The sequence below is a fragment of the Myiozetetes cayanensis genome, unplaced genomic scaffold (assembly GCF_022539395.1).
Source record: "Myiozetetes cayanensis isolate MyiCay16 unplaced genomic scaffold, myiCay2020 scf3, whole genome shotgun sequence".
In the NCBI taxonomy this organism is placed as follows: Eukaryota; Metazoa; Chordata; class Aves; order Passeriformes; family Tyrannidae; genus Myiozetetes; species Myiozetetes cayanensis.
Window position 1 is genome coordinate 61,751,564 of NW_026087521.1, and position 26,917 is coordinate 61,778,480.

General features: G+C 41.4%; 1 protein-coding gene across 14 annotated transcripts in view; it reads left to right on the forward strand.

Moving 5' to 3' along the window:
- The first annotated feature begins 2,704 nt into the window (after window positions 1–2,704).
- The window catches only part of CACNA1C (calcium voltage-gated channel subunit alpha1 C), a 433,595-nt gene continuing 409,382 nt past the window's right edge, over window positions 2,705–26,917 (forward strand). For 7 of the 14 annotated variants that reach the window (XM_050325524.1, XM_050325534.1, XM_050325526.1 and 4 more), the window contains exon 1: window positions 2,706–3,262. In XM_050325524.1, coding sequence (XP_050181481.1) covers window positions 3,214–3,262 — 49 coding nt within the window. In that variant the 5' untranslated portion in view covers window positions 2,706–3,213. Of the gene's footprint in view, window positions 3,263–26,917 lie in introns of all 14 variants that reach the window. The other 7 variants (XM_050325531.1, XM_050325527.1, XM_050325538.1 and 4 more) reach the window with 2 other exon arrangements.

Sequence of the window (26,917 nt, forward strand, 5' to 3'; positions counted from 1 at the left end):
TCTGAAATCTCAAAGAAAATCCCTTCTGTACTATTATGAAAAATGGAAAGAAAGTGTAGAAACAAACTTTAGGCCATTTTATTTTCCTAGTTTCTGTGAAGGGTAACAACTCAAGTTGTTTTCTGATGGAAATAATACTAAATGTGCACTTCAGTAATCACATTTTCAATGAAAAAAATCTTACAAGCACTTTTACTTCAAATGCCCTCTCTTTGCCCAAACTGTTTTCATGGATTACATCTTCTTTGTGTACTTGGGCAGTACAAATGCTTTAGGGGAAGGTGTGATGCTCACTCTTATGTCACCAGATTCTCTTTAATTGGCAGGATCTTTCCATCTTAATCCTACAATCAGTTTCTATCCACTTCTCTGTACAGAAAATTATTTGCATCAGAATCGCTGAGTAAGGAAACCTCAAGTTATAGTAGAATTTTATTTATGCTGAAGAAATTAATGCCAGCTAATATTCTTGTTTCTTGTTCTATTTTTCTTCTGTATTTGATTTTTGGTAATTGGCCCAACTTGTGTCCTACTGTGGGAGCTTGGCAGAGGGAGAGGGATAAGGAACGGAGAAAAAGATTTGTAGGTGGCAGGGACAGCTTGTGTATGTGGCTGCATGCATATGTGAGCTGGCAGAAAGCAAGGCTATGTGGATTTTAACTGTTTAACTAATACTGTACGTAAATCTTTAGCTAGCTGGGAATGTGACCCAAGAAAGGCAAAAGAAATATTTACAGGTGCTCCGCCGGTATTTGATTTCTGTACAGGAGTGATCAGCATGCACTTAATTACTTCCCCAGAGACCATGTCCATGCAAGGGTGAATCATGCAACTCTCAGTTGACTCATGGGTTGAAAAAAATGGAGTTAGCACAATCCAAAATGGCAAGGATTTGTGGTCGCAAGGAGAAAAATAATATATACATTTACACAGCAAATGTAGGCAGTGAAGGATTTTCTGTTCAGTACTTCTTATCATGGTGGAGTGAAGACTTGGTTTTTTTTAAGAAAAAGGCAACTTGAGTAGAAAATGAAAGCCAATATATTGCCATTCCACCTCTAGCTCTGATCTTGCTTGATCTGGTAAGTTAAATGGGGTAAGTGCATGTGACATTATTAGAGGAAAAACTAGGCAATAGAGGACAGTATTTTAATTGCTCAGAGGAACTCTTCCTCCTGAGTCAGAAATAAAGCTGCGCCTCTACATGCTGTCAATGGCAATATGGTGTTGGTTAATTACCCTTTGAATAGCGTCTAATGCAGAAGTTGTGATGATCAGTCGTTATTAGAAACCAAAATGACCTTTATTTAGGACAAGTGCTTTGGCTGCATCCAGTTTTCGGTAAGTGCTTTACATCTATTCCAGGTTTTTTTGTCTGTAGTTCCAAGTGGATGTGTTGTTTTCTTGTTTCTTTGCCTCAATCTGTTAGGTAGTGGTGTTTTCTATTATATTTTGGGTTCCAGCTGAGAGACAGCTCATTTAAAGTGGTGGGGAGGAAGCCTCGAAAAGAGATGGATATTTGATACATGCCACTGAAATCCATTTGTAGAGAAGGCACTAAGTTTGTTCGAAAGTAATTCCTTTATAGGGGTATTACCAATTCTAAATACTCTTTTTTTCTAGTTGAAATGGAAAACCACTTGAAAGGAAAGAACCACTGTGTTTTAAGTTCCACAAATAGTATTGCATGCATGTGATGTTAAATGGATACTTGGTTATCATGAGAATCTACAGCCAAGGCTTTGCGTGTAGGACTCGGTATTCCGGACATTCACCTCCGTGTACGTCAGAGTGGATTAGTTCTTCAGGTTGTGGCAGCTTCTGCAGTGGTTCCTGAGGGGTGTTTCAGAACTCTGCATCTCTTGTTTAACATGGCAGCTCGGAGAGTCCAGATAGGTTTAACATGTACTGCATTCAGCTTGCATTTTGTTTTAAAGGAGTCATTTTTGCTCTCAGCGGAGGCTTCAATTGTAGAGGGCCAAATGATGGGCATAATTAAGGCAAGTGGTGGGATACCAGCGGAGCACTTTGGTGTTTCCACCAAGGATTTTGCAAATCCTGGCTTGATTAATCTGTTTAAACATCTGTGCATCCTCTCGCCTGTGCAACTTATCCCCGGGTATCTCTGCCCCTTCTGCTGCCTGCCTACCGTGCCTGTGTGTCTGCCTGCTCGTAGCGGATCAAACACAGCCGCAGCCCGCTCTGCCGCCTCGCTCGGCGCTCGCACACGATGCGAACGGTTCTGTCCTCCTTGAAATGCAGCTCACACTCGCATTCCGTAGTGGAACCGCAGGGCAGAGCCCACAGTATTGAGAAACCGGATCGAAGCGGGGCGGGCGGACGGCGGCGCCGGGAGCCGCGGGCGGGCGGCGGGCGCTGCGCCGGGGCCGTGCCGCTGTCCGGCCGTGCCGCCCCTGCCCCCGGGCCGCCGCCCCCGGCCCGGCCCCGCTCCCCTCGCCTGTCCCCCCACTTCTCCGCTCCAGGCAGCCGGCTCCAGCTCGCCTCCTTGACGTCATGTCTGTAGCGAGGCTTCAGCAGGCGCAGTGGAGGCAGGCAGCGTGTTAAACTTTCAGATCAAGTCCGGCGGCTCCCAACGCCGTGCGCGGGGGGCTGCGTGCAGCCGCCGCAGCTGGAACATCTGGAAGCGTTCAGTGTGTCTGTCTGTCGGCGAGAGGGAGAGAGCGGGGAGCGAGCGCGCTGAGGGAGGGGAGGGAGTAAGGGGCTGGGACTGTGCTCTCTTCCTCTGCAGAAACAGCTCCCTGCCAACACAACGCGCTCAGAATGGCTTTGAAGAGGAGGAGCAGCAGCGTTTGAACATCTCTCGTTTTTTCTTTTTTTTTTTTTTTTTTTGCCTTCCTCCTTTTCTTACTCTTGTAGTTGGTGGATTTTAAAAAGACATTTAGCCCTCAGAGGTTTGTCCTGGATGCTTTTGCTTTTTTTCCTTTCCCCCCCCTCTCTCTTGTTTCCCCCCTTCCTGTTCTTTTTTATGGTTTAACAGCCAGAGGTGCTGTGCTAAATTCTTGGAAGGGGCCCGGATGTACTGAGGATGCATTGCAATTTCACTAAAGGAGGCAGTAGTGGAAAGGATCAGTTTTTGGTGTTTGATGCAATAATGGGAATCAGGTAATAATAAAAGGGGAAATTCTGCAGCTCCATTCTTCCTTGAATTTTACCAAGCCGATTTTCGGAGGGATTAATCTGGACTCGTTTTAAATGGTCAATGAAAACAAGAGGATGTACATTCCAGAAGAAAACCATCAAGGTAAGCCTGAGATTTACCTCCGAGGACCTAGCAACCATTGCCTACCCTGCCCTTTGTCCGTTATCTCTCGGCTCGGTTCAGCCGCCGCTGCCACAGCCAGCGGCAGGCGGAGGGGCCGGGGCACAGGACAGCCTTTGACACCGGGTTCCATTCGGAGCACACAGCTCCACTCGGCCGGGCATGCTGCCGAGAGACCACCCCAGCCCCTCGGGGAACGGGTGTTAGGAAGCCCCGGGAAAAGAAAAGTTGCTTTAAGTCGCCGTCGTCGCCTTCTTAGGCGGAGGGGCGAGGAGGGGCGCCCGGCGAAGGGGCTGCGCGCTGGGGCCGGGGGCTGAGGGGAGCCGCGGAGCAACCCACTCCTCCGTCTCAGAGGAAGATTAACTCGCAGTGGGGCCAGAATTAAGGGATCTTTCCCAATTAACGTCGTCCCGGTCCTCCAAACCCCCGTCTGGGTACGGCTTCGTAAGACACCGGGAGAGGAGCCCTTCCCTTCTCTTACGCTATTTCTAATCTCTCACACGAAAGGGGAGGGGAAGGGAGAATTATCTGTTTACACACATATACACCATACACGCACCCATACTGAGAGAACGAGGGGCACCGGGGGTACCTGTATTAAAATTAAAGTTGGTTTTTACTTGGGGCACTGATTTCTCGCGGAGCTCCTCTCAGGATCGCCCGCATCATGGATACCAACCCGTGCTGCTGCTCCTCGGCATTAGCAAACGTCCCCCGCTATTCCCTGTAGTAAAACTTTGTTTGTCCAAACTCCAGAAGCCTTCCCCCGCCCCCTCTCCCCACCCGCCCAACCCCGATCTGCCTTTCCTGAAGTTATTTTTATCCTATTACCTGCATGGTGTCACCCCCTCCTCTCCCTTCCCTCCAGCCCTGGCTGCACACACACGTCGGTGTTGCAGAGCAGACAGAGCCATTTCCTCCCCTCGGCGAGAGAGGAGCAGCGCTCCGCCGGGAGCGGGTGCCGGGCTGCTTCTCCCTCCCCAGCAGAACCCCCCAGGGCGGCCAACTTCTTCCTCATCTCCCCCTTTGCCCCCGGCCCTGCCCTCAGGGCAGCCCCTCCCTCGGCCGGCGACAACTCGCCTGGCTGCGAACGAGCCCCCGCCCGCTGCGATCGAACACCTGCTCGGGGTGCGGGGGTGCCCCGGTGAGCCCCCCAGTCGGCCCTACCCCCGAATCCCTCGCAGGGGCGGCCGAGGGTGCAGCTGGGGAGGGGCGTCAGCGCTATGGCAGCCCTCAGTGGTGGAGGGGCAGTGGGTTTCGGAGATAACACCACCCTCCTTCCGATTAAATACAGATTAAAAAGAATAAAACCACCCAGCACCCCCACCCCTAGCCACTCTATCGAAATGAGATGGGAGGGGAAAGGAAGCAGCCCCTGATCCAGAGTGCTCCTTCTAAGTGGGAGCGAGTCCGCAGCACATGCATTCAGCAGGCGTAATTGGGCTGTTCTTCCTGGTCCAGAGCTGATAAAGTGGATGAAGAGCTCAGCCTCCATAGCAATATGCCAACGCTATGGCAACCTAAATCCAGCTCCCTCCTTATCAGCTGCAGTGATTATATAATTGGAGGAACAGTTTTGCATCTGTCTCTTGATGCGGATTGTCATTACTCCCAGGTGAAAGAACAACTTCTAAAGCAAACAGAAAATCAGCCAGGTGGAAGAGAGTTCTGTTCCCTGGTAGTGCTCAGGCTGCCATTTATTTACAATCTATTTTTATTTTGTGCAAACAGCACCTGAAAGGTTAAATTGATCAGTAGTCAAGAAAACCTGGTGGTGAGGAGACAGGAGCAAACCAATCACAACGTGGAATGGAGCCACTAAAGCAACCACAGATTCCCAGTTGCAAGGTAGTGGTAGAAAGGGAGTGGAAGATGAAGCTAGGTCTGTGATCCTTGTCTACTCCTTGCTTCTAAGAGAGAAGACTGATTTGAATAAGTCGTGCATCTTTCTCAGTTGCTAGCAGCGAGGTAAATGTTCTGGGTACTAGTGATGCAAGACCAATTTTGATGTCTGTTCCTGAAATGTGAGTGACATGATTAGGCCTCTGCCAGCAGTTGCTCTCTGCACAGGTCTGATCTCGGTCAGCCCTTTGTCAGCCTGCCTGAACAGCCCTTACACTCAGGTATCTGGGCAGTAGGGGAGCTGGTGTAATAGGGCTCACTTAAAATAAATAAATAAATAAAGCAGAGAGAGGTCATTAGTTACACTGTGAGGGCTGTGGGGAAGAGAAATTGCATTTTAAAGTGCTTTGTTGACTTCTTAACTGCTAATTTGGGTAGGTCTGTCATACGCTTGTCTTATGCTTTTGAACGTGACTTTGTACCCTGAAAATCTTTGACCCCAAACTAAGAATTTCCTAATTTTTTTTGATGTTAAAACATAAGCCTACTGTGTTTTCATTGCAGTCTCCTACTGCACAAAGGGGGAGTAAGTAGTATTATTTGTTGATGCTGAGACACTTTCCAATCTTCATTTTTTGCCACACAATGGAGTGTATTTTTTATAACTATTAATTATTCATTAATACCATAGAGCACGTGTCTGTCTAGAAAATGATGAAAACCCACCTGATAAGCACCAGCAAAAGCTTTCAAAAGTAGCTACATCACATCTAATGCACACGTGGGACCGGATGGAATCCTAGATGGGGCAGCTTTAATGAGCTTGCCTCACAATACTTTGAAAACTTGCTCTCTTAACATAAAATGGAAAATCAGTTGGCAAACCCACGTGTTGCAGCTCTCCCCGGGGAGGGACCGCAACGAGCCGTCCTGGCCCCTAGGTGCCCGCTCTGGATCTCCAGCGTGGCTCAAACACCTCGTGAGGTTTCGCTGCTGGCCCTGCTGGCGTCCGGTGGGATCTGTCCTGGGCAGATTTGGTGATCAGGCAGGAAATGAAAGCAAGGCAGCAGTTTTTGCTGTGTTTTCCAGCTCCGGGGATTAGGTGGGGAGGGGAAGCGGGGGGTCCCGGGCTGCCTCTCCCGGAAGGTGGCACTGCAGGGCCGCGGAGCCCCGGCGGCGCTCGCAGGGGCTCGGCAGGAGACACTTCCCGGGATGCTCATCCAGGCCCTGCTCTTCAGGAGGAAAGGCCAGATGTAGCACTGAGAGATAAGCGTCTATCCCGGAATAAAATTCATTAGGATTGAAGAGCCCCTGTTAGGTCATTTATTCCGTGTAGTAATGATTCTCTGAGTGAAAAGCCATTTCTGACACCATGTCTGAACTACCCTTCCTTCAATTTCAGATAATGCCTTTGGGCTTTGTCCTTCTTGCATATTTTGAACAGATTTCTACCTGCTGCTTGTAGAAAAGAACCCCCTCAGGTATTTGTCAACCATAATTAGGTCTTCTTGCAACCTCCTTTCCAAACCTGCACATACCCTGTTCTTGAAATCTTCCCCTGTAAGACACTCCTTTCATAGTCCTTGTATCTTCTGTATCTGTTAAATTAAGAACTAATTAGTATACCCTTTATTTCTCAGAAGCCTATTGATAGCGAGAGGGTCAAGTCACAAGCGTAGTCCCTAATGCATTTTCTGACCTGAAGTGAGGGTCAAACCCACAAATATTCCCCTAACTTTGCAGGTATTAATAGAGATGATTGTGTACACTTCACAGCTGATTTCAGTGGAAGGATTGAAATCTGTCTCATGCTGTGCTACAAGACAAAACCATTGGCTATAAGCACTAGAATTTATTGGATGTTTGCTTTAATTTTCTGCTCTATTTTCAGAATGCCAATTTTATTTCCTGTTATTTTTTGGGGAAATGCTTTTATGTGTAGGAGAAACCATGCTCTTTCTGTGGCGACAAAGTGATCAGATTAGCAAACCGAGTTGTCATGTTTGGCTATTTGTTCTTGTTCTCTTGTTTTGCTGTCAGAGTAGGCATTAGGGCATAAAGAATACCTCTAAATGGTCTGAAACAGCTTATCTTCAAGATTTTTGTAGAAAAAAGTCTGAATCACCGTTTAAAAACGCAGCACTTTAATTCCATCCCCCCACTCTATTTAACAACAAACACTTGTATTTATGAAATATTATCTTCTGCCTCAAAGTACTTGGAACTTTCAGTAGCTGTAAAGTGTTTAATGCAATATAATATGAAATAGCAGTGTAATATAAAAATATTTAAATAATGTGAAGTAACAGTACTTAAACATTCTGCATAATACAGTGCACTGCATTTACTTGTGAAAGGTGACAGCAGAGTCTTCAGAAAAGCATTTAAGTGCTTTCAAGCATTTCCTATCCTTAAAAGGAGTATTTAAGGATCCTGGAATTTAAAGCACATGCTTCTGAAAGATTGTCTTTGAAATTATCTTCAGTCACAGAAACCAGTCTTGGTTAGGTCATCATCAGAGTTCCTGTTGATTGGTTCTACCTGACGTTTGCTCTGCTGCCACACACACTTACCTGGTGTGCTCTCTGCAACCAAGGCACCTTTACCAACCCACTCTCACTTGCAGCTCTGCTCTGCAATCCAGTCTGTTTTGGGGGTCACATCCGAGTAATTCACTGCAGCAGATGTGACACGCTGTTGCCATGTGGAACTAATTTATCCTACCAAGATATTTGCTTTGAATTATTTGTCCTCATCTTTTTGTTTCCTCAAAACACTTCAGGGAACATGTTGTATAACTGCGGTGTTACTGGGTATGCTTAGTTTTGGCTTACTTTCTTTCAGTTTTTTGGAAAATGATTCCATATCCATGCTTAAATAGGATTTATCTGACTGGCAATCACTCTTAAATGTACTTTTTGGGTGTGTGCATGCGTGAATTGACATTTGTGGCAATTTGACTCGCTTTGAAGTGTCTTGTTTAACCCTTTCTGGGAAATGATTAAAGGAACGGAGTAATTCAAATTCAGGAACAGCAAATACAAGATCTCTTCTGAGCAAGTGTGTTCTCTAAATTTATTGACTATCAACCAACATAACAGATGTGACTGCTTGCAGTAAAAGTCTCTCTTAAATTATTGAACACAACAAATCAGATCAACACCAAACAAAGCTTTTTCCAGTGGCAGATATATGCTCTACAAAACATAATGTTATTAAATAGTTCAATTGCCTATCTTTTTTTTTTTTTTTTAAGACTGGAGACAAACCCAATATATTTTTGTTAATCGTTTATCTGAAACACTGATTTTATTTAGATAGTGGGGATGATATGAATTTGAGAGCAAGTGTATTCATCAAAATGTTTATTGCTGAATTTCAGCATCATCAATTTTAAGAAGAGAAAACAATATTAAGGGTTCAGACATTGGTTGCCACTGAATGCTTTTCTTTTTGGTAGTTAAATTAGCATTTCTTCTTGTAATTTTACCAGTGGAAGTTAAATTCTCTAAAATGGCAATTTTTGTTTGTTTTATTGGAGTAAAAGCATCACTGTGCATTTAAGCTACTTGAAGACTTCTTTTTTTTCCTCAGCCGCCTTTTTTTTTTTTAAATGAGATTGGAAGTCACAGTCAGACTTCTGGGCAGAGAGCAGAGTGATGGGCTTGTGGTGCTTCTGCCAGAGAGCAGGTGTGGGTTTAGGTGGCAGAGTTGCCCTGCTGGGAGCTCTGATAACCAGTGGTGAGGTTCTGTGATCACAAATGGACCTGTTGCTCTTGCAAGGTTGTTGTTGAATACAGCAGGCTCTACTTGCTAGTGCACATAAATCTTTTTCTGAAAGAGCCCTTCAAAGTTTCTCTCAGCTTCTATGGGTGGGACATAACCATAAAAGTGGTATAAGCTTCTTTGAGAGCTTGAGATGGTTGCAGGGTAGGTCTCTTCCAGCTGGAAGTGTCACAGGTATCTCTGTACTGTGAATAGAGATTTCCAGAACAAAAGGCCTTGCTGAGTTTCTCCCAGAAACCTAAACAGAACATTAGAGATTTGTTTGGATAGGTGGATTTGACAGTCCATGAAGGGAGTGTGTGTGGGGAGGAAGGGGAAAAGATTAAAACATATGTTTTAGAAGGTGACAGAAGATTTGATGGAGCCACATTTTGTCTTTATTTGGTCGGATTGGCAGTTGTCCAGATATCAGGGCTGAGTTATTGTGATCCACAGCTGAGAGATTATTAGCACAGTTCATCCTCAAGAGATTAAATTGAGGAGAACCCACTGATGATGGCTTTGAAGGTGGTCTGCTCTGTATGTCACCTTCCAAGGCATCTTTCCCAAAAAGTGGTAGAAATCTGCGAGAGGTTCACTTTAACGTTCCAATCCACGTTAACATGTCAGGTTGATAGATGAATCCTGCTGTAATTTATAACCATTTAGCTGAATCTAGTTTCTTTCTGTTGGGATGTGTATATACCCACACACGAAATCACTGTGGAAGTGATAATTATAGGGCTTGAATCCTAACAGGATTGGGATCCCAACTTTGATTTAGGTTCCTTTTTTCTTTCAGCCTAAAAAATATCGAAATAACTGTTAATGGATATTCCCTGGGATGTTAAAAACTTATCTAGGAATGCTAAGACTATGTATCTGTAGAGGACTTCTGTGATTTTCCTGGTTCTTTGGTATGTGCCTGTGTCTTTTTCGGTCCCAGATATGAAATTCTAAATCTCAATGGCTGTCCCAGCAGTCAAAATATTCAGAATCTGTGAAAAAACACCAGCAAGTTGAATGTCCTTCAACAGCTGGGAGGAGTTAGCTGAGTACCAGTTAAAGCCCTGTCTGTGGAGATTAAAAAAAAGGATTATTTAACCTGGCAGCTGTAAAGAAATAAAAGAAATCCACAAGATTCATCAACTGTGCACCAACAAACTTAGCACATTTAGGAGGGAGGGAAAATTTGCTTCTCTGATAAAAGACAAAATGTGAAAATAAATTAATTTTTAAGGGTGACTAAAAATTTAATGGTTTTCAAACCAGAGCCAGTAAAAATCTGGCTAATTCCACAGGAACTCTGCGTTTTGCACATAAATCTTGAGTTAATTGTTTTAAGGAAAACATTGTTTGAGATCCATCTAACCTTAAAGGACATTGTTATATGTTTAAAATATGCTTCTCTAAATGGTATTGTTATTTATCTAAAATTTTTCAGGTCTTCAGCCCACTGTGTGTATGGTTGCCTTTGGGTATTTTGGAAAAAACAATTAAATATGACTGAACATGACATTATAATTACAAAGTAAATATGCTTTAATTGAGTAATTAACTCAACATTTCTTCCTAAAGGCATTGTAGGAACGAATTCATGTTACTGATCAGATTTCAGATTCTTTATTCCAAAGGAGAAAATAAAAGGCTTCCATTCTCCAGTATGGATGGTTAGATGTAAGACTTCTTAAGAGTCATTAGTTTTTAAATGTAATATTTATTATTTAAAATTTAATATGTATTATTGATACATCAGATATTTTTCCAATATGAAGTAGTCTCCTTACCTATACAAAAAGAGTACTCGTGTCTCTTTGTCTGCAGGTCAGTTCAGCTCTGTTAGGCACCAGCTATACCCTGCTTCATGGATTATTGGCAAAAAGAATAATTCTGAAATCGAGGCCTGTCTGATATAGCTGTTCGTAGTAGAGCTCCTGGGTTTTAGCTACAGAAACACTACAATGAACTGTGTGAGAAGCAAATGTAATCCAGGTGAATTCAGGAATTAAAGCTGATGTTTGTTGAAGAAAAAGGGAGAACGAATTGTTGCACTCAAGTACACTTAGTGGTGGGTTCATGTTGGACCTTAAGTCTGACGCAGATTGACAAATACCAGGAAGTTGAAGGTGAAGACTGATCTGTAATGCCAAACTTTGCTGGTTTTTTCTATCTTGTAGCTTCCGTATAGTTCCCAAAAGGATGTTTTCCATGCAGGTCCTATATGTAAATATTAGGAATTTGGATTTAGTTAACTACAAAGGGGTCTGATTTCTTTGGGATGAATTTAACATATTGACAGGAAAGTCAATTGACGGCAGAGTCAGCAAATGAAGTCAGATAAGCCCAAGGGCCATTAAGAAAACAGAGGAAATCCATAGTATTCATTACTCTCTGGAGTAGTGAACAAATAGACTTCTGTGTAAGGAGGAAAGCTTCACCTGTGCACTGAAATTCCCATATGATGCTTAAATTGCCTATTACTGCTATTATAAATTGTATATTGCCTGTTATTATTGCCTATTATAAATTGTATAGATGCATAGAGTGTTTGCAAGTGTAATTTAAATTCGAATTGGTGTCTTTAGAGAGAAGTAAAATGCATTTATGGGGTGAAAATTGAAAGTGATCAGGTTTAATTGTGGGTTTAATGGAACTTCAGTATGACTGTATTCAGGAGCAGCATCTAGGTGCGGTTTACATGCAATTTTTGCATCATTTTCACCTGTGTGAAAATTTTAAAGGAAAAATCTGAGATTTGCAGGCACTGGGTTTGGTGCAGGCAGTGTCAGAGTTGAATTCCTAAATCAGTGAATGGCTTGAGTGCTAGAACTCCAATATCTTGTCTGACAGATTCTCGCTGGCTTTGGCTCAACTGCACAAATTCTGGGAGCGTGAAGTGTTTGTTAGCTGGTGTTTGGGATGGGGTGGTCCTGCACGGAGCAGGACGTGCTGCTGAGTTCTCGAAAACATTTCTCTGCAGTTCTGTTTGAGAGTTGTTTGCTATTTCTTTAATGTGACGGAGCTTATTGCTTAAATCAAAAACAGGGGAACTCATGAGGGAATATGTTGAAAAAACAAATTCTTAATTTTGCTTTTGGCCTTGCATTATGACCGAGAGAGTTAATAGTTTAATTTCAGTTTTGGATTTGAAAACAAATGCAATTGCACAGCGGTGACTGGAATGGAGTATCCCTTGTCATTTCAGTCATTATGGCTAAAGTCAGAAATAAAAGCAGAGAATGAAAGATTAGGATGAACTTGGCTTCAAGGCTTTTATCTGCTTTAAGGCAAAGGGTGTCAAGAAAGATCATAAGAGATGAAAAATTGTGTCCCGATTCACACGCAGTGATAAAAGCTGTTATGCATGCCAGGAAATCAGTCAAAAATAACTAGAGGGACTTGCTCCTGGCAGTTCTTAAAAACAACTGAAGTGTTTTAAAATAAAATTTTTGAAAAAACCCAACCAGCTATCAAACTTAAGAAAAATTGAGCATGGTGCTTTACAGGTGCCTGGCAGCATCTCCTGGAGAGTGTTGTAGCACGTGGTCAGATGTGAGGTGCTTAAAAAAGGATCACATCTTAAGATATGAATAATTCAACAAAACACTGCAGGAAGTTTTTAATGCTGATAATGCAACTTCTGTTACTTTCTATGAAACATTATGCTTAGACGTCTTCTTAAGTGCTTTTAATTTGCAATGCGATTTACGGGGCTTTTAGAGTGTTTCTGTCAATAGATACGCATTTGACTGGAACAGACATCCTGCCGTTTGAAAGCAAAGCTTGCATTTAAATAAGTACATATGGGTCAGCAGTTCTTTATCTCTTTTTCCAGCACTTAGCATTCTTATTGAGAACGTTGCTGTTATCTTGCTTTGCCTTGATTTTGCTCTTATTTCACCAGAACACTTTTTTTTTTTGCTTTTCTTTTGGGGCATGCATTTTTGAGATCTTGTCTGCTGTGCTTTAAGGTGGTCTCTCATGAAGAAGGTTAGTGCACAGAATACAGAGCTAGGTCTGACTGGATGTTGCTAAGGATGTTGGCATGCATGCTGTAGGGCCAGAGGATTCATTATGTATGAGAAATATGGATGGGGAAGTCCTGCGTGGAGCCAAATCTACAAATATCAGAGGGAAGGAAATTTATTCTTGTAGCACATATCAGTGGTGTTTGATACTTCAAAAGGAATTTGATGTAAGCTCATCCAGATGGCTTAATATATTGGTGAATTTTATTACTCGTTTCCCTGTCAGTGTTGAAATATTATTTTAAAACACTATTTAAAGATAGAATTACTGCAGAAGATGGAAAGCCCCACTTGTCATCTTAGGATTTAAACCTCCAGTTCATGTAGATAGTTGTTCTAATAACAGCAATAGAAAACCTGATTCTGCAGCTACTGAACAGAGATCTGACAGATTGTCAAGGGTTGTTTGGAAGATTAATGTAAAGACTGGAGTATGGACATTTAGAGGATCAGACTGTATTTTAATTTATTTTTGTGTTAGGATGTAGACTTCCAGAAAATCTGTCATACCTCCATAAAGGCTAAATTTCTTCCCTTTAGGAAGATTGGGAAAAAATTAAATTGTTTTCTCTGTAGTTATTTGCTTTTCTTCTTATATATTTACGTGGTCATGATCCCTGTAGTACAAATATCTTCTAGTGTTAAAAACTCTATTGCTCTTCACAACGTGCCAGGTCAATAGTCTTGGAAAATTAATTTGCTCTTTCTTCATCAACTGTGTTGTGTGTGCCTATGTGAAGATATTACTCTAGGAGGTACAGGCAAAGAATTTAATATAGCATTTAATTTTAGTAAGACCCATGTTATGAAATGGTGTGTAGTTACTGGTCTCATCAAGCCTGTAGCAGACACAGCAATACCAGGAGGTTCAATCCGTGTGCCTGAGTGCAGATCAAGGGGAGCAACCCCTGCCCTGGTCCTCCTGAGTGCACAAGTCCTTCCTGACGTCACAAGCAGGTTTGAACCTTGTGCTACAATCAGAACAACAGGTTTTTGTTTGTCCTGGTCCAGCTGTGGTGATTGAGGGCAGGGCTCCCAGCGGGTACCCCATATAATAATGTCCCATGATTTGCATTATCCCTTTTCAGTTCCTCTGGCTCCCCTTTTGTCTGCCTTTGGGCCTCCCTTCTCTCTCAGTCTTCTCCAGAACAGACAACCCTCCCCTAGTTACTTTTTCCCTGTTGTCCCAGCTCTTCTACATCCATATCCAAATCTGGTGTTTCTGATATTGGTCCTCAGCAACCCTGGCCTTATTTGGCACTACTGACAGAGCTACCTGGGCGTTATTTGCCTTCTGATACTGCCCAACAGTGCTGCAGTGCTTCTTTCAACTAACTATGAAGTTCATTCTTCTCTGACTCAGCTCCCTCATAAGGGTGTGGGGATCTGGCCATTCCTCCCAGTGCCACCTGTAACTCTTGTCAGCCTCTCTCCTTGTTATCACATCTGGTAATTTCCCATGTCGTATCCAGTAGTTTTCCATGTCCTGTTCAGTTACCCAGGCCAGGGCTGAGTCATCTGCCTGCAGCCCTAATGCCAATTGTTCTTAGTAGTCTTAACTTCGGTAATGAGTGCTGTATATTAATAAGTAAAGAGGATTCTCTTCTTTGTAAGGGCAGTCTTTCCCTGGTGGTCATCAGTTTTAGAGCTGGGGGATGTAATGGTCATGGAAGGAGGCCAGTATCTTGGGTAACTGGAAACAAGTGATCAGACAGGATTATGGGCAGTCAATGCAGAGGTTTTGGTATGAATTTTGAACCAGATAGGTTATGATCAGGATGCGTGTGGTTTCACTCCTGGATGTGAATTGCAGAGATAACTCTTCACTTGAATGTAGACATTGCCATGATCAAATGGGAAATGGATAGAAAAGGGAACTCTTGCCTGGACTCTATCTGGGGACTGCGTGTGGTGGTACGTGGTGTGCACGCAGTGTACTTGGTGCTAATGGATAAGAGGAGTTAGACCTCTCTCTTCCTCCCAGCTCTACACATACCTATCAGTAGGCACCCTCAGGGCTCGAAGAGCAACCTAGAAACACAGACATGGCTGTTTTTTATCTGCCACCTTCCCAGTGCCTGTACCATGAGGCATTTTTATTTTTGTTTTCAAATAGCTGGAAAAAATTGTCTTACTCTCAGGAACCATTAGAATGCCTCAGAGATGTCTGCAGTTGCACTGTGCCTACACAGTTGTGAATATATATAGGCAGAAGTATAATTTGCTTAGTGGACCGGAATGAATAAGTGACTGTGATTGGAAGGATCTGGCTGTGTTATGAAAGATTTGGAAAGAAACAGAGTAGTATGAAATAAGAGAGAAGTGGTCTATGTTTTCAGATTGTCATTCTTCATATAGTAAAACTAATCATTTGGCATAGATTTCATTTTACCTCACTGTAGGTGTTTAAATTATCTAGTTGGAGCTAATTATTTAGAGTTGGTGTGTAGTCAGTGGAGAGGAAGGCAGCTGTGGCCACAGAACATTACAGATATCTAAAAGTAGTGGTGCAGGCTGCTTATTTTGGAGCTACTTAACTCTGCCTTGACTATATGGCTAAAGCTTTGATGAATAACTTAGACTAAATGTCAGATTTGGGATTGCTAGAACTAATGGAATGAATTCCACCTTATGCCTTGTGTGTTGATTTCTAATTTTGGTTGGCAACAACAGAAGCATAGGGTCAAGAAAGCAGTTATATGCCTTATATTAGGTTTTAGTGAGTCACCTGTCTCTCAGGTGACCTGTGTGAATGCAAATGCATTAAAGATGTGCCTCCTGCCTGAATGCATGCTGTTAAATAAAAGAAATGGGCAAAGAAAAGCATGATAAGAAAAACAGTAACTTGGGAAATGGAAATGCATGGAATCTGTTTGTTGAGGAATATCCCCGTCTCTGTCTTGGGTCAGAATAATTAATTTTTCCAAAGACTATGTTTAGGAGTGGGAAATTTTGTGAATGCAAAACAGGTAGCTTTAGGATGGAGATGGGATTTTCCAGGCAGTGTCAGAGAGGGATGACAAGTGTGCCAGAAGACACAGCATCAGAGGAACTGTGCTGTCATCAGTTCAGCCTTCTCGTCCTAGCTAGCGAGTGTGGGTAGCTGAGCTGACTGGAAAGCTTAATAGTTAGGTAATAGGAATGTAGAGAGGATTCTCTGCAGTAATTCTTTGGTTTATGTGTGTTGTTCTTTTGGGTGAACAAATCATAGAATCAGCCGAGTTGGAAAGGATCTCTGAGATCATCAAGTCCAACCCTTGATCCACTACCACCACAGTTACCAGACCATGGCACTCAGTGCCACATCCAGTGTCTTCTTGAATACCTCCACAGACAGAGAATCTACCACCTCCCTGGGCAGCCCATTCCAATGCCTGATTACCCTCTCTGTAAAGAATTTCTTCCTAATATCCAACCTAAACCTCCCCTGACAGAGCTTAAGACCATGCCCTCTCATCTTCCTGACAGCTGCCTGGGAGAAGAGACCAACCCCCACCTGGATACAACCACCATGCCTGATTTTGATCATGTCATTTTTGAGTCATTGCAAACTTATACACTAGCAGAATCTCAAAGAGAAGATGGTGCCTGAGGTGCAAAATTAATGTGGTCCTGTTAGCTTGGCAACTTTGTTCAACTTTGGACATGTTGGCAGATGGATGAGCTTCTGCCTGCCAGAGCCTGGAGTAGCAGGCAGAGTGTGCTGGGTCTGTGATTTCAACCAGAGGGAGAGCCCTTGTCCCTCCAGGGTGCAGGCAGAGGAGGAATACAGTGGTACTCTATTCTAGTGACATCAGAAGAAAAGGTTAGCTTGTCTTGGCAGGGCAAGTTTTTATCACCATAAATAAAGGGGGACACACACATACACTTTCTTTATATCCTTATAGTACTGTATTATCTCAAAGAACACGTACCTTTTCAAAATTTCTTCCTCCCACTGCCACAAGCAGGGATACAAAGTCTTTATGTATCATCCCGATATCTCTTCAGAACCTCTATTCCCAGAATTTGCAGCCTTGACTCTCTCACGCTGCCCTTTGCATGAGCTCCACAGTGACCAAACACCTGCTGTGCCCTGGGAGAAAGGCTGGGCTGTGACAGCTGGGGCATGGGAAGCACCTATTACAGCTTCCTGAAGAGCACCAGCGAGTGATTTTGCTCACAGAAATTGCCATCTGCGGTGGGGCAGATCAGCTCAAAGCAACGCCTGCCCTACTCATGAGGCGCTGGTGAAATAATTGAACTTTGTGGGCTCAATTTTGAAAGCTGAATTTCGAAAATAGGAAGTGAGGGGATTTTTGGAAAATGAAATAACAACCTTTGAATGTAGTGTTTCCCATTGGTGGCTTGCAGTTTAATCTCTCTGTAGAAATCAAACATATGCTTTGCCTCTGTGGAAAGCTATTCTGTGATTTTTGCATAGGGTTGTCTGTGATGTTTTCTGTCATCGTTTCACCATTTGCTTTTGAATGCTCATTTACTGCCTGTGCCTGGTAATGATACAATGACTCAAAACTTGAGACAAGAGAATGTTTCAGGAAATGTATAGATTTAAGTGGGAGTAGTTTACTTAAAAAATGTAACTGTTTTTGTAATGCCACTCGTCTGATCAAGCCATTGTGCTACAAGTAACTTGAAATACGGATAATAATGGGGACCCCTGGTCAACATGTGAAAATGTTCCATTTATTCCACTGCAAGCTTCAAAAATATGTTGCAAAAAATACCTTTTTACAGGGACGTTTCTGACTGATGTGTTTTAAATATCATCCTGATAGCTTTGTGTTACCTACTGTCCTTGGGCTGTCCGTGGATAACAGATTTTTGAGGACATCTGCCGAGCTGAAGAATCTCTCACAGCAGTTTCTGAATCCTCCTGTTTGATCACCAGAAGGGACATTAGAAAATTACACAGGCCTGACCTGGGGAGACAAAGTGGAAGTGGCCCCTGACACTTCACAGTGAGGTTTCTCTGGTTAGGCCTCCTCAAAGTCACCAGTGTATACTTATTAGATATCTGAGTTTGCTGAGTTACAGCTACCAAATATTGAGTATAATAAGGGTTATTCCAGTAAGTTAAAAGGGTCATGGGGTGTCAAAAACCTTTCATGTGCTCATGCTGATGAATTCCCATTAATTTTTTTAAAATTCTCTTTACAGAAGACTAAATGATTCAGATATTTTTTAGTCTTTCTCTGAAGATATTATCCTACTCTACATTTTCTTATGCCTCATTTTCTCAGTTCTTTAAACCATTTCATTATTCTTTTCGAGATGTGGATTCTAGAACTGGGGCCTGTGGTGATGTGTTCCATAATAATGCTCTGTACAGCCCCGTTCCCTGGACTCTGAGTTTCCAGCTGGGTGTCAGCCTAGTCAGGGCCACGTTATCTCTCTGTTGGTTCACTCTAACCATTAGAGGCAACAAGTGGCTGTCAGGACAAAGCAGCTCAGTCATGAAAGAGGAGTTAAACCTATGTGCAAGCTCTGCCTCCAAACAGGGAGGGCACAGAACTGATGGCAAACTCCAGCAGTAATGAGAGATGCTTAATCCTTGTTAATAGGCTGCATGTTTTAGGGTTTTCTGTGATGCTTTTGTTGGTTGGTTGGTTGGTTTGGGGTGTTGTTTGGGTGTTTTTGTTGTGTGTGTGTTTTTGTTTGTTTGTTTATTGCTGTTGTTTTCTAATGAACAGTAGAAACTTAATATCTCTTGGCCAGTATTCCTGTGCTGTCAGAGTAAATGGATTATAGAAAATGCCTCACTTCTTTTGTGATGCTGATCCTGCAAAGTGCACAGCACTTCCCAAGAAAGCAACAAGAAAGCCTCGGCTGTCACCATCTTTGGTGTGATGTGAAAACTCTGAAGGCAGAGCTGGAGCAGCAGCTGGAGCACTAACTCAGTGGCAGTTCTAAAATAGTGTCTGTTGAGTTCTAAGCAAGCGCTCTACAAACCTGGCATGGATCTGCTCATGCCACCTTTGCTCTGCCATGTGTAAATTCGGTAATGATCAATGAATCTGCTTTTACATAAGCAGGAGTCTTTATTTTTAGAAAGAATCTATAAAGACTGTCTCAAACATTTGTCTGCATCTGCTGTAGAAAAGGTCACAGAGAAGCTGCTTAACAATGTTTGTATAGTCAACCAGTGACATAAGAACTATTTTGGGGTTACATGTTATAGTGTTCAGCCTGGGATGTAAACTAGACCCTGATTTTCCTCATAGAGGTGCTTACAAAGATGCTCTTGCAAATTTTCCCCCCTTTTATTAGCTTCTCCCCCCGCCCCCTTTTTCTGCAGTTGCAATCTTCTGATTTAGTGCCTTATTTAGCTTGGAAATGCTCTTAACTGGCAGAGCAAGCCAAGAGTGCTTGTCTTTGCATCTGCATATTACACGTGCTTAATATTTAGACATGGAACATCCAGCAAGAAGATACCAGTAAATAAATACATGTTAGAGAAAAGTCTGCATGTTGGAGATAGAATGTATTATCTTAGGCACCAAAAAACACACTAAAATTATTTTTCTCTATGCAAAGTGCTATAAAAATCTGACTGCACATCTGTTAGTGCTTTGATACCTCTAGATCACAAAGGTCTAGTTTGAGTAAATCAGTGGGGTTTTTTGTATTTTTTTTTCTTTTAATTGTCTTTTAATATCACCCTGAAATTGACCCAAGCTGCTGTTTTCCTTTGTTGTACAGCATGGTTTACATTCATGTGGTTAGTCATTTTCTGTGGTTTTGTTTAAAGGGGGGCTTCACAAGGGCTTCCTTTTCCTTGCTTTGCAGAGCATTTTGTATATGGAGCATTTCTGTGAGATTTTGTGGATGAAAGGAAATAGAATGGAAGAAGCTTTTATTCTTCCCTCAAATTTTGCCATTGTTTTGCATGATCTCTTTCTAGCACCTTAATGATGCCGAGTTACAAAGAACCCTCCTGTTTGAATACTTTGATTTTGTATAAAATTATTCAAAAATAAGAATATTAATTAGATGATTGAAACTGGGAGAAACACCAAACTTTTCTATTTGCACTTACTTAATTCTTAGTATTTGATATAACTCTTTGTATAGTTCATTCCAAAAGTTTCCTCTTCATTTGCTTTTTCTGATGTTTTGTTGGTCTTACTCTAAGCAGCAGGGGAAGAAAAAAAAACATATTTTAAAAATAGAAAACCATGTTTTTTAGAACACTAAGATTAATAGCTGAAATCAAAGTCAGTTTTGACACTTGAAACATCTTATAATACCTTCTCCTTTGAAACTGCTTGCATTTCAAGAAGGGGCTGCATCTTTAATTTATTAGGGTATTGCAGGCATAATCTAAAATTAGATAAATGCAGTTTAAAATAAATTTCTGCCTTTATGAAAAGCAACAAATAGGTCTTTAGGCGACCGTTTTGCGTGGGTGCTAATGACACAATTTACAGATGTCTGGTTTTCACCGAGTATAATGCATCTCTGAAAATTAGAGAGATTGTATATTTATAGATAGATATATTGATAGATAGATAGATATATTCTTCTAATTTGTATGCCCAGTACCTGAATGAATCTTTGGTTTGGGTGCCCGTTGTGGTCAGTTGTTACACATGGACTCAGAGCCAGCACTAATGGTGCAAAGGATGACACTGAATAGCCAAAGAGCTTGATGAAATGTGACCCCTTTGAATGAGAGGCTAAAAAGGAGGAGGATGTGGACCAGATGGCCTTCAGAGATCCCTTTTAACCCAAGTTATTGTGTCATAACGCGGATTAATGGCTTCCTGACGTGGGTATCATCACTGGCAGGGAAGGCTGGCAGGGAGTACTTAGGGCTTGTATGGGAAGTTTGGAAATACACCCTCCTTTTGCACGCTCACTAAGCTCTTTCCAGCAAACTCTGCCTGCTGTCTGTGTCTGTGCAGCTGAACACTGACTCCATAAACAGAGAGAGGAAGCAAAAAGCGTCAACCTGTTAGAATTTGCAGTGCCTATTATTTATCAGGCCTGATCTCCACAGATCTGGATGCTAAAGTTTGATTTCTTTCTTTTGTGTGTGTGTCTGTCTATTGGAATTTTCATTGTCTATAACTCAGATACAGACCTATATAGAGATCCCTTTGTGCTTTTTAGTCATCATCTGATGTAACCGAGAACAGATTGCTATTTTTGGATTGAGAATACTATGAGTTGTGGAAGAATTGTGATTGATTTTTCTAGGATGAGGAATATTGAAATTGTAGGCTTTGAATTATTTACCTATCATACGCTTGTACACATTTTCCAAACTGTCACATGTTTTGGGCCAAAAGCAGCTACAGAACTGGGCTAAAAGCAGGTGCAGAGTTACTTTCCACCTTGTGCACAAACATGTGTGCGTGCCTGTGCTCCTCACAAATAAATGGGAGTCATCTCATTTAATCCACTTAAACTTCTTGTGCAATTAAACTTATGTTTTAGATTACTTCTGTACAGTGTGAAGAGAGATTGGCACTTTGAGCAGCTGGTTTCACTCATATTTCAGACATCTGCCTTAAGGATGGAAGAAACCATCCTCTGCACTGACTGTAGAGAGGGTTTAGGCAAGATCCCCTTTTTTTAAGTGTTTCAGGTAGGGTGAGGCAAATCACATGAAGAGGTTTCTGTCTTCATTTTTATCCCACTCTGAATTCTCAGGCAAGGAATCTGGAGACCATCTAATACAGTGAAGATTATTTTTAAAGCGTAAGAGCTTAATTTCTGCAAAGAAGTTATATTTAGATTACTCACTATGTGAAAAGTAATCATTCACCAATAAGAAAATGGTGAGCAGTCAAGATGACCAGTCTGTCAGAAGGATCCAACTTATTGAGTTGCAGTTTATCTCCAGAGGAATTTTACCGAAGTCAAGGAAATTTTACCAAAGTTGAGCTTGATCCCAGGATCTGTAATGGTGGTAACAGTAACTTAGACAAAGGATGGAAAAAAATATGTTTAAACAAGAAAGCTGTCTCTTGGTGTTTCCATTTGAGGGTCAATGCCTGGAGTTTGCCCAAGAAATGTGATGCTCCTTCAAGAAACTTGCCCAAGACATATTTGCATGTTGCTGCAAAGGTTTTGTGCTGACAGGTACCCTAAATATTAGATACCCTACTTTTAAAAGGTGCATTGATGCACTATATGAGATGTGCATCTATAACTACCTCAAGTGAGGAACTTTGCTTTTTAGTTTCTATGCCATTTGTGCTTTGTGCTCTGCTGGAGATTGCATTATCCCAGCAGAACTATGGTGTTATGTAAAAACCCTTGCTAGCCATTCCTTCAAACACATGGCTAATTGGGTTCTCTCATGCTTATTTGAGACAAATACTAATACTCTTATTGGTAAAAATGGTCTTTATGTCCCTAGTCCTGTGTTGCTATTTTTGAGTTGTATGAATGTTTCAGTGAGCTGTGGTTGAAGGCAAGTGTTCCCTGGCCTGACTTCTGAGAGCTTAATCTAAGTGCCACCAGAAAACCAAAAAAGGATTCTGTGTGAGTTTTCATGTTTTCTTGTAGCTTGAAAGCCACAAAAGAAAAAAAAATCCAAATGTTTTGAAGGAAATCGCCCTCCAAGCACCTCTTCACCCGGAGAAATTTATCTCGTAATAGAATTTGTAATTCAGCTGAGTTGTAATACAGACTTCTCTGGCTCCAACTTTTCACATTATACACTTGCCTCAGGGCTTATAATTTAGCAGGCTTCATGCTTTTGCACTTCTTCCTCCTCTCTCTAAAAAAAAAAAATAAAGGAGACCTCACTTCCCAGTCTAGTTCTCTTGAATCCATAGTTACAGAAGAGAAAAATCCGAAAGTAGATTTTTGTGACTGCTGAGACTTTTCAAACTTTGGGCTTTCTAGATTCTTCTGGGTAAGGTGTGACAAGATGGCTCTGGTGAAGGAGGCAGAACAGACTTTACTTATATTGTTTCAAACTGGAAAGTGAAAACTTTAAAAGAAGAAACACTCAAGTGATGAAATCTTAGATGAGAACTTCTAATCACCTGCTAATTAGAATGGGGAGAGGCAGGGATTCTATCTTTTTCTGTTAATGTACACTGAACTGTAAAAACCCAAATTCATCAGTAAATAGGAATAGAATTTGCTTTTACTACAAGTACAGGGTTGTGTCATTTACTAAAAAAATTAAAACCAATGCAGCACAAACAGTGCCCCCTCTCCCAGCACTCCCCCAACAAAAAAAGGAAAAGCCCCAAAGCAAAAAAACACACCCCACCTCAAACACGACCGGTTTTCATTGAAAACCACAGCATTTGTAAATAGAAAAGTAAGGGAAATCTTGAAAATTTCTTATCATGGTGCACATAGAGGAATATCTTGTTAGGAAGCAGTGAGTTTGCAACATACTCTGAAATAAAGTATATTTGCCTGGAGAGAATTATGTACGTGGTGATGTTAAGGGAAGAGTTGTCCCATGGTTTATTCCAGTGTTGATAGTGATTTATTACTGCTTGTATTCTTGCTGGGCCTTATTCATGAGCCATCCCTTGTGCTAGATGTTCTACCAGTGTAGAATCTCTTTCTGAGAAAATTCAAAATCTAAATAGCGTTGGCAAAGTTACAATAATTTACCATGCAGTGTCATTAGTTAATTTTCAAGCGTAAATATTTAACTTGGAGGCATTCAATACTGGAAGTGAGAGGAGCTTGTGCACTTGGGTTCTTCATTGAAATGGACTTTTTTTCCCTATATTGCTAGAAGTTCATTGTTTCTTCTGTTAATAGCATGAAGGAAAAAAACCACCCCACCTCTGTTCTGGTTGCAAAGCGTGCAAAGCATAGTTCTTCAATAATCTTTTTGGGGTTTTTTGTTTAGATTTTTAAAACTGTTTAGTCTCAACTACGGCAAACAAACCATCTGAAATCATGTATCTTCTCCGTGCGTGTGTGTGTGTTCTGAAACCCCAAAACAATTTACAGGAAAAATTCTTTAACTCTCTTATCTGGGCTAACAACTACACACTGAATTTCAGTCTGATGTGATGTTTAAAAGTGTATGTCTCTATTATAAATTTTGTTATGGAAAAAGGCATAGTTCAGGTTTCAATCCAGCTTTCATTATAATTCTTATCTCTAATTACAAATTGCCTTCAGAAAAACACTTGTTTTGGGGAAAAAAAACCCCTAGTGTTACTGTAGCAGTTAGCTGTCAGAAATAACATCTTGTCAACTTTTTTACAAAGGGCTAATAAAGAAAAAATATCCAAATCATGTTTTAAAGCTTGAGGGATTTACATGTGTGCAGCCTTGCATTCACTAGGGGAAACTTCCAGGCATGTCAACTGAAAATTTAATGAAGGTTTCTGGAAAAAAAACCCTACTGTCTGATACAACTAAATGTGTTTGTTTCGTGTCAAGATTTTAAACTCTGTGTATGGCTCGTTGCTGTTGTCTTGAAATGCTGAAAGGCTCTTAAACTTTTAATATTTGCAGAGTGATGTTTTAAAAGCAAAGAAAGAGAGCTCCAAGCTGATTTTAGCTGAAGGTCCTCACCTCCTCCCCACCGTGGAGAGAGGAGCATGCACATAAAGTCTTATGAGGTGCTGATGTTGCTGTGATAATGTAAAGGTTTGAGTGAAGCAGGGTTTACTAAGATAGGTCTCTTTTGATACATCAACTGATGAATAAACATATAATCTTTCTGTACAAAGGCCTTTCTTCATGCCAAACTTGCTCTAAACCAGCAAAAGAAACTACTACTCGCTATAAATCTTGCCTCGAGTGTGTGATTCCAGATAAATGTTTTTCTGGCCTGGTCTAAAAGACTTAAGAGTGTGGGAGGTACATCCTGAATTTTTCTTGCTGCCAGAAAACACTGCTTCTGCTTATTCCCTGTGAGCATGGTGATAGATATTCCCTTTCTGTTTTTTGAAATAAAATATAAATACATATATATCTAGAAATAGATATTAAACCCAGATATATAATATGTGTGTATATAAAATACGTATGTATGCACACTTGAGGGCTGTTACCATACTTTCCTCCCCCTCACATCCTCAGGAACAGCGCTCTGAGTTCTGTCACTCCCATTTCTGTGGCTTTGCCTCATGGTTCGTGTTTTCTAGGCCTTTGTCTGGTCTCCTTGCTCGCTTTGGGCAGCCTCAACTGAGCTGTGTCTGTGTCAGAGTGTGGAACCCAAAACTGCCCCCTGTATTTCAGCTGAAGCCCTGCCCATGCTGAGCTGAAGAGAAGGATTCCTTGTCATGTTGGATGGATTTTATCCCTGTTTATGTACTACACTGTGGTGGCTACATTTTGATGGGAAGAAGGCAGTGTGACAATATCAACCTCTGCTCTGTTGCAGATCCATAATAAAGCTCCAAGGCTTTTCTGGAAATAATTTGGGCAGATGATTCATTTTGCTTAAATACTTTGCATTTGTCCCTGCTGAACTTCACTCTATTTTAAAGACTTTTGCTTCAATTGATGAAGTTCATTTTAAATTCAAATCCCGTCCTTCAGTGTATTTGCTTTACCTCCCAGCTTCACAGTTACCTGCTTGTTTAGTAACACTGTTCACTGTTTAATCATCCAGATCATTAATTGAACAGAATCAAAACACTGAACAGAATCAGATCCAGGGCAGGCACTTGGGTACCTCTGTGTGACACATCCTCCAGTTTAGGCTGTGTACCAGTGCTAACTGCTCTCAGGCATCCACTGCTTTTGTACTCACATTACAGCAATTTATTCTTGCTCATGCATCCCTCACACCTAGCATTCTATGGAGTTATCACACAAGACCTCATAAAACTATGAGTAAAGTCAGGAGACATGGACCCTACTGCTTCCATCTCTTGCCTGTGAATTCTGTTACTCGTTCTGGAAGAAAACAGTTTTCTTTGACACAATGTATTCATGAAGGATGATTTATGTTGCTTGCTCTTTTTCTACCTGTCCTCCAGGTGTTTGGAGACACTTGTTTATTTTACTTATTGCAGATTTCCTTTTCTTTTGAAGCTGAAGTTAAGCTGGATTTAATGACTCCCTTCCACTTTTTAAACTCCATTCACCCTTTCTCAGTCCTCTGAGATCTCTCCTGTCTTCATTCCAATCTTACAGTTGGAAATGATACCTGTTTTGGTTTGGGGATTATTTGTGTTAGTCTCCAGCTCTTGATGGATTTTCTTTTGTAAAATTGATGCAAAAAGGTCATGTAACACTTAATCCTTCTTGCAATCATCTGTCAAATGCTCTCCTTTTTCCATTGGTTAATGGATCAATGTTTTCCACATTCTTCCTCTTATTAACAGATGATCTCATACACTGACTCTTTTTTTTTTTTTTTTTTTTTTTTTGTGTTATTCTTCATGCTTCTCCTTTGGACACCTCTCACTTCAATATTTTATAACTGTTTTCCTGAGTGCTGGAATAGGTCTCACACATGATCTTAGTAGTGGGACCAGTTTCCTGCTTTCTGTTTGCTTTCTTTCCGAATTCAATCAAGACATTGTGATTTAATCAGTCTTATATTCTACTGTACCCATCTTTCCTCTGCTTTGGGGAAAAATACAGCTGTGCAGCACAGTTTCAAGGTTTGCATTTTTAGGATTCTGATGTTTTTAAAAGTGAAGGAAAAAAAGAATGGTGACACCCCACATTAGGATAGGTCTATTTTCATGTAAGGAATTAACTGAACACAAATTCCTGTACAATAAACATGTGGCTAACCAGATGAAGTCAAAAAAGCTCATAAGTTGTGATTCCAACTTGCCACATTTTGTATCAAATGGTCACTGCTTAGCTGGGGTTTTCTAATGATGCTTTTGACATAGTTAATAGGTCACTTGACAGAGATGCAAATGCCACCTATAAAGTTATTAATGGTCATCACTGTATATTTTAATAGTGATTTTGGTGATTTAGTTGTAATCTTACAATGTCAGATGCTTTGAGCAGCGTGGTTCATTTCCTGCTGTATAGCAACCTTACCTGTTACTTCTGTGACTTAACTCTGATTTTTGACACCTGTGCTTCT